General features: G+C 38.6%; 1 protein-coding gene across 1 annotated transcript in view; it reads right to left on the bottom strand.

Annotated features, from left to right (window-relative positions):
• Window positions 1-18,342, bottom strand: part of COG6 (component of oligomeric golgi complex 6) — a 110,046-nt gene that overhangs the window by 53,231 nt on the left and 38,473 nt on the right. Inside the window, exons 5-10 of the mRNA XM_084638651.1 lie at window positions 17,644-17,755; window positions 13,566-13,648; window positions 13,261-13,331; window positions 10,837-10,930; window positions 3,804-3,932; window positions 3,624-3,715 (exon numbers count right to left, since the gene is read on the bottom strand). Coding sequence (XP_084494777.1) covers window positions 3,624-3,715; window positions 3,804-3,932; window positions 10,837-10,930; window positions 13,261-13,331; window positions 13,566-13,648; window positions 17,644-17,755 — 581 coding nt within the window. The remainder of the gene's footprint in view (window positions 1-3,623; window positions 3,716-3,803; window positions 3,933-10,836; window positions 10,931-13,260; window positions 13,332-13,565; window positions 13,649-17,643; window positions 17,756-18,342) is intronic.

The following is an 18,342-nucleotide window of genomic DNA, read 5'->3' as shown; positions in this document are numbered from 1 at the left end:
GTAAGGAATGGTGTCCCTAGCAGCTGTTTGTCAGAGGGCGGAGACGGATGGCAGGAGAGAGATCACTGATCGTTACCAGTTAGGTACACTACCGACAGTGGCCAATGCCAGGTGCCCCAGAGGGAGACAGGATACTGGGCTGGATGGACCTTTGGTCTGACCCAGTATGGCCATTCTTATGTTCTTAATTACACTGAATTAAGAGTTTTAATGCCATAAATTGGTAAATCAATAGTCACTCAGAAATTTAACATGTATAAACATTGACAATAAGGAAAATCAGCTAACACACGCATGATACACCTATTTTGTAACTACTACTATCTAAAAGAAACATTCCTGATTTTGCATTATCCCTTTTAATACTTTACCTGTAAGGCTATCTGGAGCCCTCACATTTTAGTGCTCATCAGAACAACAATAAATCCTTGCCCACATACACAAGAGACGATTAAAAATAGATTAAAAATTTAAAAAAAAAATCTAAATCTTAATACATATGGGCTAAATTTTAAGTTGCAGAAAAGTAAAAATTCAGGTAGTAATACTTTACACACAGCAACAATGATTTGTTCATATTGCATACACATACGTACATTAATGTAGATTGTTTTTGCATTTAATTTGGTAATTTTCATTTAATAAAAATAAACCTGTCAGCTCTGTTAATTGCACAATAGTTTGCCACGCTGACCCAAAAGATTACAGGACACTTTTTTTCCCCAAAGTCACAGAGTTTCAGAAGGCACGTGCACAGTGGCAGAAAGCAGATGTGAGTAACTGGCAGGGACAAATCTAGTATCTTTCTCCCACTCAGTTTTGGATGCTTCTTTACAGTGAAGTCCCTTTAACTTCACAGGATGGGGAGTCTCTGTTGCTTCCCTTTAGCAGAATTCTTGAGATTTCTCCCTTCCTGTGGAGCTCAGGAACTCTGTAAGAGAGGAAAGTCTTTGCTATTTCTTTCTGCTGGAGCAACTAAGCTCCACAGAAGGAGAGAAAATCTCTCTTTTCTGGCTCTACAAAGTGGGGAGTTAAATTTCTTTGCACTTGCTATTAGCCCTTTCAAATTTAAAACAGCACAGTTGTTGGACTAAATTAAAAGTTAGAATTTGAAATGCAAAGCTTTTAAATAGTTTAAAACTATTTTCAACCATGTGATTATGTGCTATTTGACTATTTTTATTAAAAAACAAAGGGCAGTTTTCTTAAAATGTGAGCTTGGACTTTTCACATTTTTCTTCAAATGTGTCACTTGAGCCTTGAACAGTTTTTCCTCCATCAACACCAAACCTCCATCCTCCTCACTCTCCCCGAGCCCAACACCCTCCATTCTGTAGGGAGGGATGGACCTATGGCCTTGTGTTTGCAGACTAAAGGAAGTTTTCAGATTCATACATTTTTCTTTTCTTCATTGCTGATGGATTCATAGACTCTACAGGGGGCTTCCTAAGAACTGTGAATTTTGGGAGGCAGATCATTGAAGTTAATAACTATTTAACTACAAAAATGATTTATGATAGAATTAAGTTGTGGCATCTTACTGAGCTACCTCACTGTGCAACACCAGTCATCTGAAGGCTACATCAGTTGAGGATTACACAATGATCTTTTATTACCTTAGCTGACATACTCAATAATGACCAAGTAGCAGCTTTCCATATTTATTTGTACGAGGCATATAATCTCTTAGCTCAGGATGTAGCTACTGCTCATGGCTTGATCCAGTTCCCACCTAAGCCTTCCATTTGATTTCAATAGGAGTTGGAATAGGCCCTTAGTGAGTAGTCTCACCTAGCAGGCTCATAGATGATTTGGAGTCCTTTCCTCACAAACTGCGGCACAATTTTCAAGCAGGATATCAGTCTTTAACATCTCTGTGCACCATGTTCTCTCCAGAATGCTTGGAATTTGGAGAGAATGACAAGTGACCTATTTTTGTGGGAAATGAAATTTTACTTTAAGCTTAAATGCTGGGTTTACCTTAAGACTACATTGTTGGAGTGCAGCTTTCCCCAGGAGACTCCCAGTTTTGCATAGCCTGTCGTGGGTTCTCAATTAGGTGCCAGATTCTCCCAGAAAACTAAACAGGGAATTGTGGTCAGACACTCTTCCCATGCACACTCATAGTTTTCATATCCTCAGATATGTTGGTCCAATCTATGGCTAAGGGTGGTTATGGCTACAGACACTACGAGTGTGTGTGGTAGAGCATCTAGCCCCCAATTCCTATTATTTGACCTCAGAAGGGAGCATTTAAGTAGAGAGCCTTACACTCCCAGTATATAGTGATTTCAGAGTAGGAGGTGAGGGTGTGGGGAGAGGAGTGGCTGTAAAGCACACAGCAAAAGCAGAGCATGGAGATGGACTCTGTGATTCCAGCTTTCAGAGAGCTCTTCCTAAGAGAGTGTCTCCTCCTAAAAGAAGTGGAAGCATAGGGCTCCTGTGGCACATGTAAAATTAATGGAATTGACATGTCTTTTCCTCTTCCACACCCCACAGCAGTGTCTGGGCTTCTTGCTTCTTAAATGTATTAAACACGGTACAAAAAAGTATTCAACTTTTATAGCCTATAACTGGAGCAGAACTGATAATGTGGTGAGAGTTGGGGATAGGAGTAGAAAATGTTTAAACATTTTCAAAGGACAAAATATACATAACCACAAAATAGACAAAATTTCCACACTTCTCAATCTTTAGCCTTATTGTGGTTTGACTGAAACTGGAAGCTCTTCCAACACCCTTCTTGCTGATGTGACATCTATTAGGAATGCCACTTTCTATTTCCAAAAGTACAAGAAAATAAGTGTGTGTTAAACAAGTCAGATTAAATTTAAATCCCAGGGCAGGGCCTTGTGAACCAGTTAAGGTTCAAGTAGCTGTTTGTATCTCAGTATGACAAAAACTTGGCTTTCACTGGTTATAGGTGAGGCAAGTATGCTCAGCTGTAACAAGCCCCTGGTTGTAGCTACAGAGATAGATCACACTGGCATCTTCTACAGGGATTACCACTGCACTACTGAGAACAAGTCCAAATCTGCCTCAAAAACTGCAGGCAGGCTGAAGAGTCAATGCAGGCTCTGTGGACTAGCTAATGTAGAAGAATTTGAAGATTATGGAGTTGCAGGGGCCCTATTTGGCATTTGGACCATTTTAATGGTGATATGGTACAAGATGGAAGGAAGCCAGACTTGATCCATAGGCTGAGCAGGAGCATGCAAGATAGGCCGTTAGAAAAATATTTGTTTTCTAGAAAAAGTAAATCTGATACCAAAATCCCCAAGATACAAGCAGGGTACCCTACAATGGCATTTTTACGAAGTTCCTTTTCAGAAATTCACTTGAGTTCTGAAGTCCAGCATGAAAAGTTCCCTTCTAAATCTAAATATATTGAGAGGGCAGGAAAATGCACACATCAGTGAACTTTGAAATATTCTCTTTGATTAAAGGTTTTCTTCCTAGCAAACTGAACTATTACATTTTCTGAAGTCATTTAGAATATCATTTACCCTCAGTGGAGCAACTGAAGTCCACTCTAGGAGTTTTGTTTTAGTTTTCTGGCATATTGCTCACCACTAACTTCAGTTTCTACAATTTGCAAAATACGCATTAAAATCTAATAATACCTTGAGTAGTTACAAACTTTAACATAGCTTCCAGATGTTCTTTTTCAGAAGCAGTAGCTTGATGCAGCCATGCCAACATGTCTCCTACATATCTAAATAAAAACAAGAATTGCCACGTAAAGGATTTATTGTATGAATGACAAAAAGATTATGTAATGAACAGTTTCACTACTATCCTACCTCAAAGGATCATGGGAGTGCATTTCTATAGGTCGAGGAGTACCACCTGGACCTCCTCTGGTAAGAGCATCTATAAAGCCACGGACTACTGCACTTCTTCTAGCTGTTCCAAACTCATCCAGGGTGTACCTACAATTGAAACATGAAGATATTCAGAAAAAACATTTTATCCCTCACAATATACATCAGCTTAATTTAAGAGCATTGTACTAGTGCCCATTCATTTGGCTATGTGTATATATATATATGGTTGTGTCAATGTTTCCAAGATACAAAGTACAAATGTTGAGGTTTGTGATTTAGCTGTAAAAATCTGATTCACAATGACCCTCTCTGCATTTTTTCTTTTTAAAAAAAACTAAAACCCTCTTCAAGGCTTGGACTTCTGGCCTGATCACAATAAGGTATCAAAGTCTCACAGGACTGGCTGATGGTATCGTTCCCAGCAATCTTCCAACTCACTTTCCCAGTAGCTAATAACAGAACCCAGGCCTGCCCAATACTTTGGGTTCCAGCCCAGGGACCCTTGAACCAGCAGCCATGGTCTGCACCATTCAAAACCTTACTGCCCTTTTCCTGAGCCTTTCCCTTTTCCACCCCTATCAGGCTTCCTTGTCCACCCTCCTCTGTGTAAACCTTTCCCGCAGGGCCAGGGTCCCAGGGCTTCTACTCTCCCCATGTTTCCTCCTTTCCCTCTCTAAACCCAGAGAGTTATTGAGACCCTCATGCTGCAGCTCTCTTTCTGCTGCATATTTCCTGGCTTTATACTAGCCCTGCCTGCTCAGGTGGGCTTCATTCTCAATCAGTGGTTGCTTATCAAGCCTGACTCTTCCTCAGGTGTGGCCTATCAGGGCCACATTAACTCTTTCCAGGCTAGTGTGAGGGAACACCCCATTACATACCCTCCTTTAAATTCTTTACTAATAGAGTCCTGTATGAATCATTACATTATTTTGCCCAGGATCAATGTCAGGCTGACTGGAGTATAATTACCAATATCATCCCATTTAAACTTTTTAAATATTGGCACAAATATTTTTCTTCAAGTCTTCGGGAACTTCCCCAGTGTTCCAATACTTATTGAAAACCAACATTCATGGTCCAGTTTTCAGAGTAACAGCTGTGTTAGTCTGTATTCGCAAAAAGAAAAGGAGTACTTGTGGCACCTTAGAGACTAACCAATTTATTTGAGCATAAGCTTTCGTGAGCTACAGCTCACTTCATCAGATGTATACTGTGGAAAGTGTAGAAGATCTTTTTATATACACACAAAGCATGAAAAAAATACCTCCTCCCACCCCACTCTCCTGCTGGTCCAGAGGGCTACTTGACCAGCTCTTTTAAAATTTGTGGATGCTAACTATCCAGCCCCGATGATTTTAAAATGTTTAGTTTGGTAGCTGCTCTTTAACATCCTCCGGAGTTACTAATGGAAAGTGTAGTATTATCATAATATGGTATGACTATATTATTTAACTTTTTCCCAAATACTTAATACTTCTGCCTTTGCTGCATTATTACTGACAATTTTACCATTTCCAACTAGTAACAGACGGAATCACTGTTATAATTATTTTTGTATACATAAATTCCTCCTTATGGGTCCTTATCTCTGCTGGATATAGATTTTTTCCTTGTTTTCTTTTGCTTCTCGTATCAATTTTCTATAATTCCTAGCTTCTGGTTTATATTAATTACTACAGTATATATTTCCTCTTTATTCTTTTTTATTTTATTTTATTTGGTATATCTACTTTTACTTCCCCTCTAAGCCTGTGAACACAAAGCAAATGCATCTTGAAACTTTATACAAATTCTGGCAATCTTGTCTCTCTGCAAAAGAGGAAAAAGTAATCATACACTATCAGAATGTTCTAAATAGGGGTGTTACTGCCCCCTGCTTCCAAAGGCTGAGGAAAGCTCTACAGCATTTTCAAGAAATTTTGTGGGGACAGAATCCCATTCTGTATGTCATAAGGTAAAGAAGGATTTGTGAGAGTCATGTACCAATAAGTACTTTTTTTTAAAATATACACTGAGATTGCAAGGGTTTTTGCTTTTTAAAGCATATGTGATATATGCCATCATGTGCCAGCAATGCCCCTCTGACATGTACATTGGCCAAACCACACAGTCTCTACGTAAAAGAATAAATGGACACCAATCAGACGTCAAGAATTATAACATTCAAAAAACCAGTCGGAGAACACTTCAATCTCTCTTGTCACTCGATTACAGATTACTAAAAGTCGCAATTCTTCAACAAAAAAACTTCAGAAACAGACTCCAACGAGAGACTGCTGATTTGGAATTAATTTGCAAACTGAACACCATTACATTAGGCTTGAATAAAGACTGGGAGTGGATGGGTCATTACACAAAGTAAAACTATTTCCCCATGTTTATTACCCCCCCACACCCATTCCTCACACTTTCTTGTCAACTGCTGGAAATGGCCCACCTTGATTATCACTACAAAAGGTTTTTTGTTTTGTTTTTTCCTCTCTCCCCCCTGCTGGTAATAGCTCACCTTACCTGATCACTCTCGTTACAGTGTGTATAGTAACACCCACTGTTTCATGTTCTCTGTGTATATAAAATCACCCCATTGTATGTTCCACTGCATGCATCCGATGAAGTGAGCTGTAGCTCACGAAAGCTTATGCTCAAATAAATTTATTTATTTATCTTGACTATAAATTGCTAGTTATTTTTTTGCAAACAATAAGCACATTGATAGGTACTTAAATTTCTGCATAAACCATTATATTTTTACCCCCAAATTAAGTCTGCTTGCCACCCATTGGTAAAAAAATGTAAACAAAAAAATGCTACTGCTAGGTAAATCAAGTGAAAGATTTATTTTTAAATGAATTTTAGTATTTAGGAAGAGTATCTGATTAAAGCACTAAATCGCTTATGTCAACTCATTATCTACAGCATAGGGACAGCAGTCATGTTTCTCCCCCCCGAAAAAAATAGCACAAGACCATAGGTGTTTTGCACAAACCAAATTGATTCTTTCTTCCAAACAAGCAATGATATTACGGAGTATCAGATTTGGCAAATGACTAGATCTTGTAATTTTGTCCCCCTCGGTTTTGAGAACTGTAACATAATACTGACAATTATGTTTGCAAGAGGAAATAGAAAATTATATTTTTCTTTTTACCCTCAATAGAATACAATATAATTATGACATAATTCTATTGCATTGTATAAAAATTCAGCAATAACGAATTATTATCTGCACTTGAAATGGTACATTTACTACAGCTTTATTATAAGTATTCATTATGGAGAAGGAAAATAGTATTTGGATTCCTTTAGCTTCTCTTCCAACAATAGGCCATATTCCCAGTGGAGCTATAATTGGAGATTGGGGAGGGAAGAGGGTGGAGAAAACCTTGAGAAATCAGCAGGGAAATGTCCTTTCTTGCTGTGGCTGCTCATGCGTCATCTACAAAACCCACAGTTTTCAAATTTGTCTTTATTCTAGCTGGGAAGAGGAAGTGAAGACCCAGATGATGCATTTATTTCAGTTGCTCTGGACTGACTGCAGTTCCAGGAAGTATGTCAGTATTGCTAATAAGTTTTGTTAACTAAGTTTTAACAAGACAAAACCCAACATATTAAAAGAAAAATTGCAGATTTTTCTACTGTTGCCTGTTCCCTATTTTCCGAACTTTTGCTTGTCTTAGGAAGACTCTGTATTAAATGTAAGCACAATTTTTTTGGGAAGACAGCTGGCTTTCAGTTAGCACAACAGCACTGTTGAAATCTCTGAAAATCTCATCAAGGAGGACAATACCAGGTTTGAACACTTTTGAAGTGTTTGTTCCACTACTGGATTGTGTGCAAGAATAGCTGTGGTTTTTTGGTTTTGTTTTTAAATGGAAAAAAGAGTAAAAAAATAGAATCTTCAAGTCAAATCACCATAACATAGTATCACTTTATGTACATTTCTTCCTTTTTTGGCATCACCCTGGACTCACAATTAATCTAAAATGTTCAAGTATCTCTCAAATTTAAAAATTATACGAACACTAATGAGAAATTAAGTTTCTAAAATACTGAGAATGTTTCCAAAATACATTGATTTTACAAACTAATTTGAACACATTTTTTCATTGCAACCTTTGTGTCATAAAATATTACGATTATGACAAACATTATTGCAATTCTTGAAACACTTAAATAAAAACGATGATCATTTCCTAACCAAAGCACAGTTAGCTCAAATTAGCACACACGAGGTAACTGCACTTGAGCTAGCCTAGCTCCAGTGACCATACTTCAAAACCACACTCTAGTTACAGAGTGATTTGATTAGCAGCACAAATGATTAGCTTCAGAGGAGATGTGGTATCTGAAGCTGTTGCATCTCCACTGCATTGCCAGCTTAAGTTTCAACCCCCTTCCCGAACTAGTTAGCTCAAGCTTAATGCACCACGTAATTCGTGGGAAAACTTCAGTTATAACTCAACCTGACTTTGTTGTGAAGATTCGCTCTCACTCAAAAAAAACTGAACATACTTTAAATGTTATTCCTAATTAGGTAGAAACTTTATGACCGGTAAATTATATCACAAACTACCACCTCTGTTCTTTTTGTGAAAGCCTACTATTGGCTCTAGTAAAGATTTAGGGCATGTGTTCACTGGCAACGCTAAAGCGCTGCTGTGGCTCTCCCAGCGCTATAAAAAATCCACCTCCACAAGGGGAGTAGCTCCCTGCACTGGTGCACTGTCTTTACAGCGTTCGAACTTGCAGGGCTCAGGGGGGTGTTTTTTCACCACCGAGCAAGAAAGTTGCAGCACTGTAAAGTGCCGGTGTAGACAAGCCCTTAGAGACCTTTAATTGAAGCAGGTTTCAGAGTAGCAACCGTGTTAGTCAGTATCCGCAAAAAGAAAAGGAGGACTTGTGGTACCTTAGAGACTAACAAATTTATTTGAGCATAAGCTTTTGTGAGCTACAGCTCACTTCATCGGATGGATTCAGTGGGAAGTTGATAGATTTCCACTCCATACGGCTAAATTCAGTGCCTCACATAATGACAGGTTTCAGAGTAGCAGCCGTGTTCCTTGAGGTTTTATAAAGCACCAACAGGGTGTTTCATTAGTGTTTACCTTTTCATTTATGGGAAACAATTTCTTTCACACTCTTAGTTTTGCAGCAAGAATAGACATCTGACTTGACCGCAAAGAACCTTCAAAAGATATCTGAAATATCTTTCCCACAGACAGTAGTACTGGCATTACCAAAGATCAGAAACTTGCTGTAAAGGTTAATAACACATCACTGCACTTTCCAAGGTTTTGAAGTGGGAATATTTAAACACAACACAGTATTTATTGTAGAAGTATTGTATAATATGACTCTAATAAAATATAGTGAGCAATATTGTGGCATACCCTAAACTGGTCTGAAAAGGGCATTGGGGAGAGATTTAAGGAATCTCCATTTATCCCCAGAAGGAGATAAAAATATTTTTTATTTCTATTTAAAATTACTTTTGTTTCAAATTACTTACACATATAATTACTGAAAATTAACTCTGCATTCAAGTCACAACACAATGGCTGGAAAAAGAAAATGAATTTCTGATGTTATTTCAAGAGTTTGATGTTCAGCATGATTACTTTCTTTCAATTCTGCCACAAATAATATTGCTCATAAGGCCCTAATTCAGCAAAGCACATAAGCCCTTACCTAACTTTAAGCACTTAAATAGTCATATTGAAGTCAAAGTGACTAATTGTCTGCTAAAAATTTGACACACTTAAGTATTTTGCTCTATCCAGGCTAAATGCAGTACAATGCATAACATGCTAACATGAGCATCCCAAGCAAAAACAAAGACAGTTCTGATAGTGCCACCTTGTGGTTAATTTGCATTTGTTATCAGCAAACTGGATTTAGGTTTAAAAGTCTTGTTAGAAAATTCTGATCAAGAATTAAGCATTCACTACAGAAGATAACTAGTTACTCTTTAGCTTGTGCAGTCCATTTACTGTAGAGCAGGAAATAAATAAATAAAGTTTTCTTGATGTCAATAGAATAGTTACACATACAATGTCCTTTCTTTATAAAACAAAAATTTATATTTTAAAAGTTAAAGTTATGTTATTAAAGTAGAAAGTTAAAGAATTCAAAAGACAGAAAAAAAAACAGAATTAACTTTATTCATGTTGGTGGGAAAGGCTAAACAGACCAGGAGAGGAGGGGATATGAGCAAGATGGAAATCTGGAGAACACACAATTCACCCTGATCCCCCATTAGTACTAGAGAAGAAACGTACTTGTGCATCTTGGATCAAACCCTGTAAATCCTGACCAAGGCCTTGACTGGGAGCCTCCAACAATGCAGGAAATGAGGCTGTCAGACGATCTCCATTTTAAACCACATACAGTAGTTTGTACTTCATCATTAACTTTTTAAGCAATGCACTGAACTGGAAGACCTAACATCTTCAAGTGCGTTCTTTATATGAAAAGAAAGCATGTAGGGAATATATATTTAATACATTGCTTTTAATGGACTACTATAATTTACAGAATAGGAAATACTCTAAAGTATTGGTAGAATCTGTATAAAAATAAGTAGGGTTTGGCAAATTTTTACTTTCCACAAGTAAATAGGCTAATTAGCTGACTTGCATTCCAACAAAGGAAACCTAGACTAGCCCCACTAAAACAAAACAAAAAAACCTTAAGGGAGCACACACATTCACATTTTAATTGGAGGAAAGTATAGCTGGTGTAACATTTTATTTGAAATGAATCCCAAATATGTTTGCAGAAGACCAGCAGCGAGACTTCTTGTACAGTGATTGCACAAACAATACACTGAAAGTTTAGAGACACTGAAACGTGCCTTTCTTAAAATTTTATGCCAGACTAATCATCATCATGTTCAGTATCATTGTTTGTACACGTATGTACCTGTGTTATAGACTTGGAATGGATCTATTTGCTAAGAGAAGAAAAGATACCCTACATGTGTAAGAAATAATCATAAATGTTTACTTACTTATACAGAACAGGTCTATCCTGCAGGGCTTCCATGGCCTGGGTGAGAACTGGAGAAATGTCACATGATTCTTGCGTCAAAGTCCTGCACTCATCTATAAAATAGCAATACAATATTAGGTAAACCTATGTTATTTAGACAGTAAAGATGCTATAACATCTCTTAAGTCTTGCTATCATGCAGGAAACAAAGAGAGTTAGGAGAGAAAGTCCCAGAAAGATATTAGGTTACAAGTAGAGTCTCTTCATTTTACAATATAACTTTCAGAATATGTAACAGGTTGTCCATGTCTGTATCACTATAATTTCCCCTTGAGCAGTAGTTTTCTAGGTGAGTGATGTGGTTCTCAATTCTTAACAATTTTTAAAAACAATATAAAATGAGGCTTACTGAATACAGATTTGTGCATGCCATCAAGTTCGTATTTTTAAACCAGAAGTATTACTGTATACAAATTTAAATAAAGATGGTTTTAAAAGACTGCACATTTTACCTCAATTTTAAACAAAGCAGTGCCTACAAAGAGATAACCAGACACTCCTACACTGCAAGAAACAAGCTAGCTCAAAATGGAATAAAGCCACTTAAAGGCAAAATTTTCACACTGGCCATTGATTTTGAGTGTCTCAGTTTGTGCATACCGAACGTATGATTTTTAGGAGTTCTGGGCACCCACAACTGCAGACAAAAATCAGTGGTAAGAGCTGTACAAGCTTCCAACCAGCAAAACTCTGGCAGTAAATAAGGAATTGCAACATTCTATGACAATTATTGGGAAAATGAAAGCAGATTTAGTTTTGAGCAGCTTTATACATGAGTGGCTTTTTAAGTGATGGATGTACTATGACTTTTTAGTCTTATATAATTCATGTGAAAAGGCTGATACAATCATGTCAAATTGTGTAGTTTGATTTCTGATATGGATAAAGTTCCATTAAGGAGTTGGCTGCAACTATCAATCTCATTTTCCATGTGATCTAAGATGAATATAAATTTAGGTCTCTGCTGACGAAAAACTAACCCATAAATTCACTGACTATATCAGCTGGTCCCAGGAATCTCCCTTTTAATCTCTTACAGAAGAGAGATACAGAACATTTGCATTTTACATTGCCAACATGTTTTGGGAAATCTTGAATCTTAGAACTAAAATAGAAAGTAGTTATTTGAGGAAAGAATAAAATATTACTATTGAAACAAAGAACATTCCAAAACCAAATACGCTTTCTGTAGCATCAAACCACTCCTACATTCTAAACTACGGTTAATGATTGCCAGTTAGCACTCATCAGAACTTTCCTGAAACCATCAAAAAGTCAGAACACGATGTCCTATGTCCCAGTAGTAAGTATGTCCCTGGCGTACCAAATTTTATTCATTTAGGATTCTAGCCATGGAAGAAAGTCATGTGACAAGCAAGAAATTAGTTTGAACAACAGAGTCCAGATCAGCCCTGTAATATAAGTGCAGCTCAAAGAGAAGGAACAGAATCTCTTGGTGACTGGTTTAGTTCCCAGCTGCTAGGCAATTACACAGGTCTTTCTACAGCAATGGTTTTCAAACTTTTTCTCTGGCAACCCAGCTGAATAAAATTGTTGATACCCGAACCCAACGGACCTGGGGATGAGGGGTTTGGGGTATGGCAGGGGCTCAGGACTGGGGCATAGGGTTGGGGTGCGGAGGTGAGGGCTGTGGGGTGGGGCCGGGAATGAGGGGTTCAGAGTATGGGAGGGGGCTCTGGGCTGGGGTGCAGGCTCTGGGGTGGGCCAGGGATGAGGGGTTTGGGGTGTAGAAGGGGCTCCGGCTTGGAGTGCAGGCTCCCAGTCAGCAGCACAGGAGGGTGCTAAGGCAGGCTTTCTGCCTGTCCTAGCACCATGGATCGCGCTGCGCTCCGGAAGCAGCCAGCAGCAGGTCCGGCTCCTAGGCAGAGGTACGCAAGCGCCTCCGCGCAGCTCTCACCCGCAGTCACCACCTTCCCCCAGCTCCCATTGGCTGTGGGAACCAGCCAATGGGAGTGCAGAGCTTCTGCTCGGAGCGGGGGCTGTGCGTGGAGCGCTGTGGCCCCCCCACCGAGGAGCCAGACCTGCTGCTGGGCTCTTCTGCGGTGCAGTGTGGTGTCAGAACAGGTAAGGACTAGCCTGCCTTATCCGGGTAGCATTGCCAACAGGACATTTAATGGTCCGGTCAGTGGTGCTGACCAGAGACACCACGACCCCGTACCTTACATTCTGCGACCCAGTACTGGGTCGTGACCCGTAGTTTGAAAACAACTGTCAACAACTGTAATGTTTTAGATGTCCTTCTGATTTAGTCAAAGAAAAGGTTCTAGCTAAGATTACCCCCATTTTAAAAAACTAAAAAGTTGACCACCCTAATATTCATAAATCTAAATCTTCTAAAAACAAAACAAAGGTGTAACCCTACTTTGAGCCCATCTGTAAAGTCGCTCATAAGAAGTCTCTTGGAGCAAAGCCATCTGTTCCATAATTTCTAGGCTACAAAATAAAAATATTTTATTAGATGTTTATAGAAGCATCTAAAATCTAAATTTACAAGTTAGCATTATAAAGAAATGGAAATTTAAAAATGAATGACTTATATTAAGTGTACATTTTGTTCAGATTTGCAGTGCCTTTTGTCATCATTTGAAAGAACAAATAAGGCATCTCCATACAATTACTGTTTTAACTATTAAATGACTTCTTTGCAATTATTCAGATTAAACTCACCCTGTTCTCTGTTGGTTTGTACGGAGAAGAATCTTGACATCATTATGAATTTGCTTTACTCTTCCTAATGCCTTGAAAAAATCCTTTAAAAAAGGAATTTCATGATTTAAAACATTTCCAGTTTTTAAATGAAGAAAAATAAACTTAATAATAGTACTAAAATGCTATACTGGAGGTTGTACTGACAACTATTTGACATTAGAAGTCAGGATTTTTGGATGAAGTGGCGTATGGAACTGGGCAGAACGTCTCCTCCATAGCGCACACATGCTCACAGCAGCCTTGAGGCAACCACAGCAACCACATACATGGAAAAGTAACGCTGGAATGACTTTTGTGCAATGAACATTTTGTCTCCTCTTTTGAAACAGAGCCATCAGACTACCTGCTTTTCCTCTTCTGTTTGGATTTTCTCCAGTGATAAAAATGGCAACAGCCAGCAGCACAGAAGCAGCATGTTTGGAACACCAGCAAATGTTCCATGGATCACAATTAGGAAACCTCTGCTCTGCACACATTCCACTTTGTGACCTCTGCCATATCTAGAGTTTCGACAAACATTTATTACATCTACCGTCTGACCTCTCCCACATTGGGTTCAATTTCACATCTCCAGCAGCTTCACTTGCTTATCCGATTGAAGAACCCACTGCCATCGCAAATCAAATATGAAAAAAATTGAATTTATCATTCCTCCCTATGCCTCTTTCTTCTCCATTAATTCTTGTTCAAATATGAATGGAATAATAACCCACTAAGGAAACTAAGTATTTGCAGTAGACAAAATAAAATCCAGAGTTTTTTAATCATAAGGTTGGTGGACAAAAAGCTCGAGAACCCCCAGCACGCAGGGCAGCTGGCCGACGAGTTTCTGAACAGTCGGTCAGGGGGTAGCCGGGAGGAGTCCCAAAAGAACAGGCCCCCCCCGATGCAGAGAGAGAGTCACCAGGGGGCCTCCCAGCGGGGAAATAGGGAGAACCCCCTCCCACGGGGAACGCCTAGCGTCGGGCCCCTCCGACCTGCTCGAGGGGACCAACGTGACCTGAGCTGCTATCACTGTGGCCAGAGAGGCCACGTACGGTCCCAGTGCCCCGGGCTCAGGGACAGACTGAGCAGACCCAACCTACCCAGGGTTAACTGGGTAGGGACCCAGCTGGACGAGGGGCAGACGACCCAGAAAAGGGGGGCTGCCAGTTTACCACCTGCTCAGGAGGGAAGAGTACCCCAGGCCAACTCCGCCAGAGGGCTGGAGGCTCTGGACTCAGGGTGCTCGGTTTACAGGGTGGGCGCGGGGCTGTCCCTCCGGAGAGAGTGCCTTGTTCCCCTGGAGGTGGATGGGAGGAAGGTCAATGGATACTGGGATACGGGCGCGGAGGTGACGCTGGCCCGGCCTGAGGTGGTGGCCCCAGATCGGGTGGTGCCCAACACCTACCTGACCCTGACAGGGGTGGGCGGGACCCCATTAATCATTCTGCATATCAAAATAAAAGCCAAAAATATACAATACACTATCAGCAGTTAAAAAGACTCCCACAATAGTCATTTTTTTGTATTTTGTGTTATCACTAAGGATGTACCATATTTCCATTACTGTCCCTGATTTGGGGGATTTATAACCAACATGGCAGCAAAATATAGGTTTTCTTTCATTTAAATAAACATTAAAAGGCAAAGTTAATCTTTGATTAATTTTGACATACAAGGTCTCCCCAGAGAAAATATCTGAAATCTGAAACAACTTCAGAAGTGTTTTTTATCGTTTAAAAATGTCTCTGTACTATTTCAGATTTAGAGACAGTGACATTGGGCATGTGTCAACTTTTTATTTCCTAAGAAGTTCATAATACTTTGTAGTGCATGCATGTCAACCTGCACAGTAAACTTTGGCCAAAATGAGTTTAGACAACAGATTAAAAATTATTCTACAGATACTTTTAGATTAAAGAGGCTGGTATTTTAAAGTTTTTAATGCATGAGTGAGGGAGTGGGGATTTGAGAATAGCTTTGCAAATTCACACACTGTAAGCTAGGTAACAAAAATAGGAAATTTCTGACAGAAAATAATAAAAGCAAAGAAATCAAAGCTAACATGCATCATAAATTTTCTGCTAGCATAGCACAATAGTTGTCTGGTAGCTTTCTGAATTAATCCTACTGTGCTTAATTATTGGAGGACACACATGAGGTCATCATGGTCCACTAGACATTCACTATACTTTTACACAGGAAATCTAATTTTAAAAATTGTTTTGTTTACTTGAAGTAGTCATTGATTGTATAATCAACTACTGTATTTTGTTATCACCTGTATTAAAGGTAAGAATCAAATAAAACTATCTTCTGATACAGTGTTACCAACTGTGTTTTTCAATTCTGAGGAATGTAATTCTCAAGTCCTACAATATATTTTTAAAAAACACTGGAATTATCTACAGTCCAGGTCCACACTAGACTTGTAACTAGCTGATTGTGCATCATCTAGTCTGCTGCTTCAGTACCCCCAACTGCAATTCTATTCACACAATTTCTGCACAGGCTTAGGTAGATTAAAAAGAATGCACACCAAAGGAATGTTCCCTGCTCTGCCCTGAGCCAAACGTGGAGTAAATTTACTCAATTATGTGGGCGCTCATGTCCCTACTCTTCTCCATCCCTTCCTATACAAAGAAAAGAGAGAAAACATGAAAGGAGTTTCATGGATTCATAGCCCATACTCCATTTGGACAGGGTAAGGGAGAAACGACCTTCTTGCCATTGTTGGAGAGCTCACCAGGAGGAAATATACATTTTCTCCCAGGAAGGCAAGGAGGAAGACAGCAGAGAACTCCCTTTTTCACAGGTGTGGTGTAGTGAGAAGGGTTAGGATATGGATTTAGTTTAGTTTCTGTCAGAGTCTGAACTTCAGCAACTTCATTCAGGAAGGGGTAAGAGAATCTTTTAGGACTTGATCTTGTGAGCTACTGCACTCCCTCAACTGTAACTGGATTAGAGGGCATGCAGCATCTTGCAGGATTGCCTTCTACATGCGAGGAGGAGGAGGAGGAGCAGCATAGAGATAACTACAGAAATAAAGGTTAGGGCCTAATCCAAAATCCACTGAAGTCAATTAAAAAAACAAACCCTCAAGGAATTTTGGATTAGAGCCTTGATACGTAAACATTTGAGAAAACTGTTTTATGAAAATGTCTGTATTTTGAACTTACTGTTTTCTATCACAACTCAAATGTTTCTTGCAAGGTAACATTTGGTGTTTTATTAAATACATGGCAATTACTCAAGTGCATGATCATTTAACATGCTTTCATTTGTGCTTTTGTTAGTATTGTTTATGGCTATCTGCTCCATGTCTTTAATAATGCTCTCACTGTTAACAGGATGTCTGTGGAAATGAGATACAGAATACCTACTGAGACTCAGTATTTCATTGAAAGTTTCCATGCAACTAAAATAATAAAAGCTATTAAATGTACTTAATTCTCTGGATATTTTAATTGCTCTCACCAAAGAACAATGTGCTTTAAGCAAAAACATATCAATATGTTTAAAAACTTAGTTTAGAAGGTGACTAAAAATAAGTGAGTCAGCACCTAATATTTCAAACAACAACAAATGAAACAATGAGGGAAAGTCCTACTTTAAATCAACTTAAACACTTTAAATATTGCAGTAGCCAAGCAAAATATATACACACACAACAGTGGTGTTACACGATCTGAAAGTACCACAAACTGTTCAGTTTCTTTACTTAGTCAATACAGAGTTTTAACAAACTAAAAATACAGAATTTGAGGCTTTAAAAAAAATCTTTTTATAGTGGAGGAGAAATACAACATTAAAATATCAGTTTTACTGCCCCTCATCAAAGTCATTAATTAGAACAGAAATTTTTACTCTGATTATTTTTACTCATTATGATATCCTCACACACATACACGAAATTTATCAGAAGCTCGTCATTCCATTAAGAGATTAATTCATTCTATATAAAAGGAAAGTAATGGTGTGATAGGAAGGTCTATAATGTACGATTGTGTTTTTAACTCAGTACAAAAAAAACTTATAATGTATTATGAGTTACCTCAGTAATTGGGCCATCTCTTGTGCCTCGAAGAACGTTCATTTCACCAGGACTCAGTTGGAATTTTTCTATGAAAGCACCTGTAACTTGTGCTTTCATTTCTAGTCTTTGACTGTAATAAAAGTGCCAAGGACATTAGTTTTTTATATTATCTCCAACTTATTTTGCACGTACTGATTTTTGAAAATATCACTATTTTAACAATCAATGCTCTATCTACTTCTAATAGTGCAATCTTGCCCTCAGATAATTAAATTGCATCACCATATACCTGATATTATTACCTACTAAGCTCACACACATCTTCATCAATTTTACTCAGCAATGTGAGCCCATGTATTTGAAAGTAGGAACAAGTTATTAAAATATTCAGTTAGCATTTATATCATAGATTATCTGGCACAGGTATCCACACTTCCATAGTTCAATATATGCCTGCCATTTCCTTTCAAGAAGTTCATTGTGAGAATGAAGTCTGCCTCAGCCTTTAGCTCAAGTTTTCACAGATGAAAAAAAGGCTGTACCCACAGAACACCAGAACAGAGGAACCAGAAACAACTGGCACATTAACTCACCCATTTTCTGGAAAACAGATGCAATTTCTATTTAAGAACACACTGTCAGGAGTCATTTACTAATTCCATACACCCTCAAAAACGTATTAGCCAGTTCCCACATCATAGAATATCAGGGTTGGAA

The sequence above is a fragment of the Lepidochelys olivacea genome (genome assembly GCF_965140295.1).
Source record: "Lepidochelys olivacea isolate rLepOli2 genome assembly, chromosome: 1".
NCBI classification, from domain to species: Eukaryota; Metazoa; Chordata; order Testudines; family Cheloniidae; genus Lepidochelys; species Lepidochelys olivacea.
Note: the sequence above shows the minus strand (reverse complement) of the source record. Positions and strands in the feature narration are given on the sequence as shown.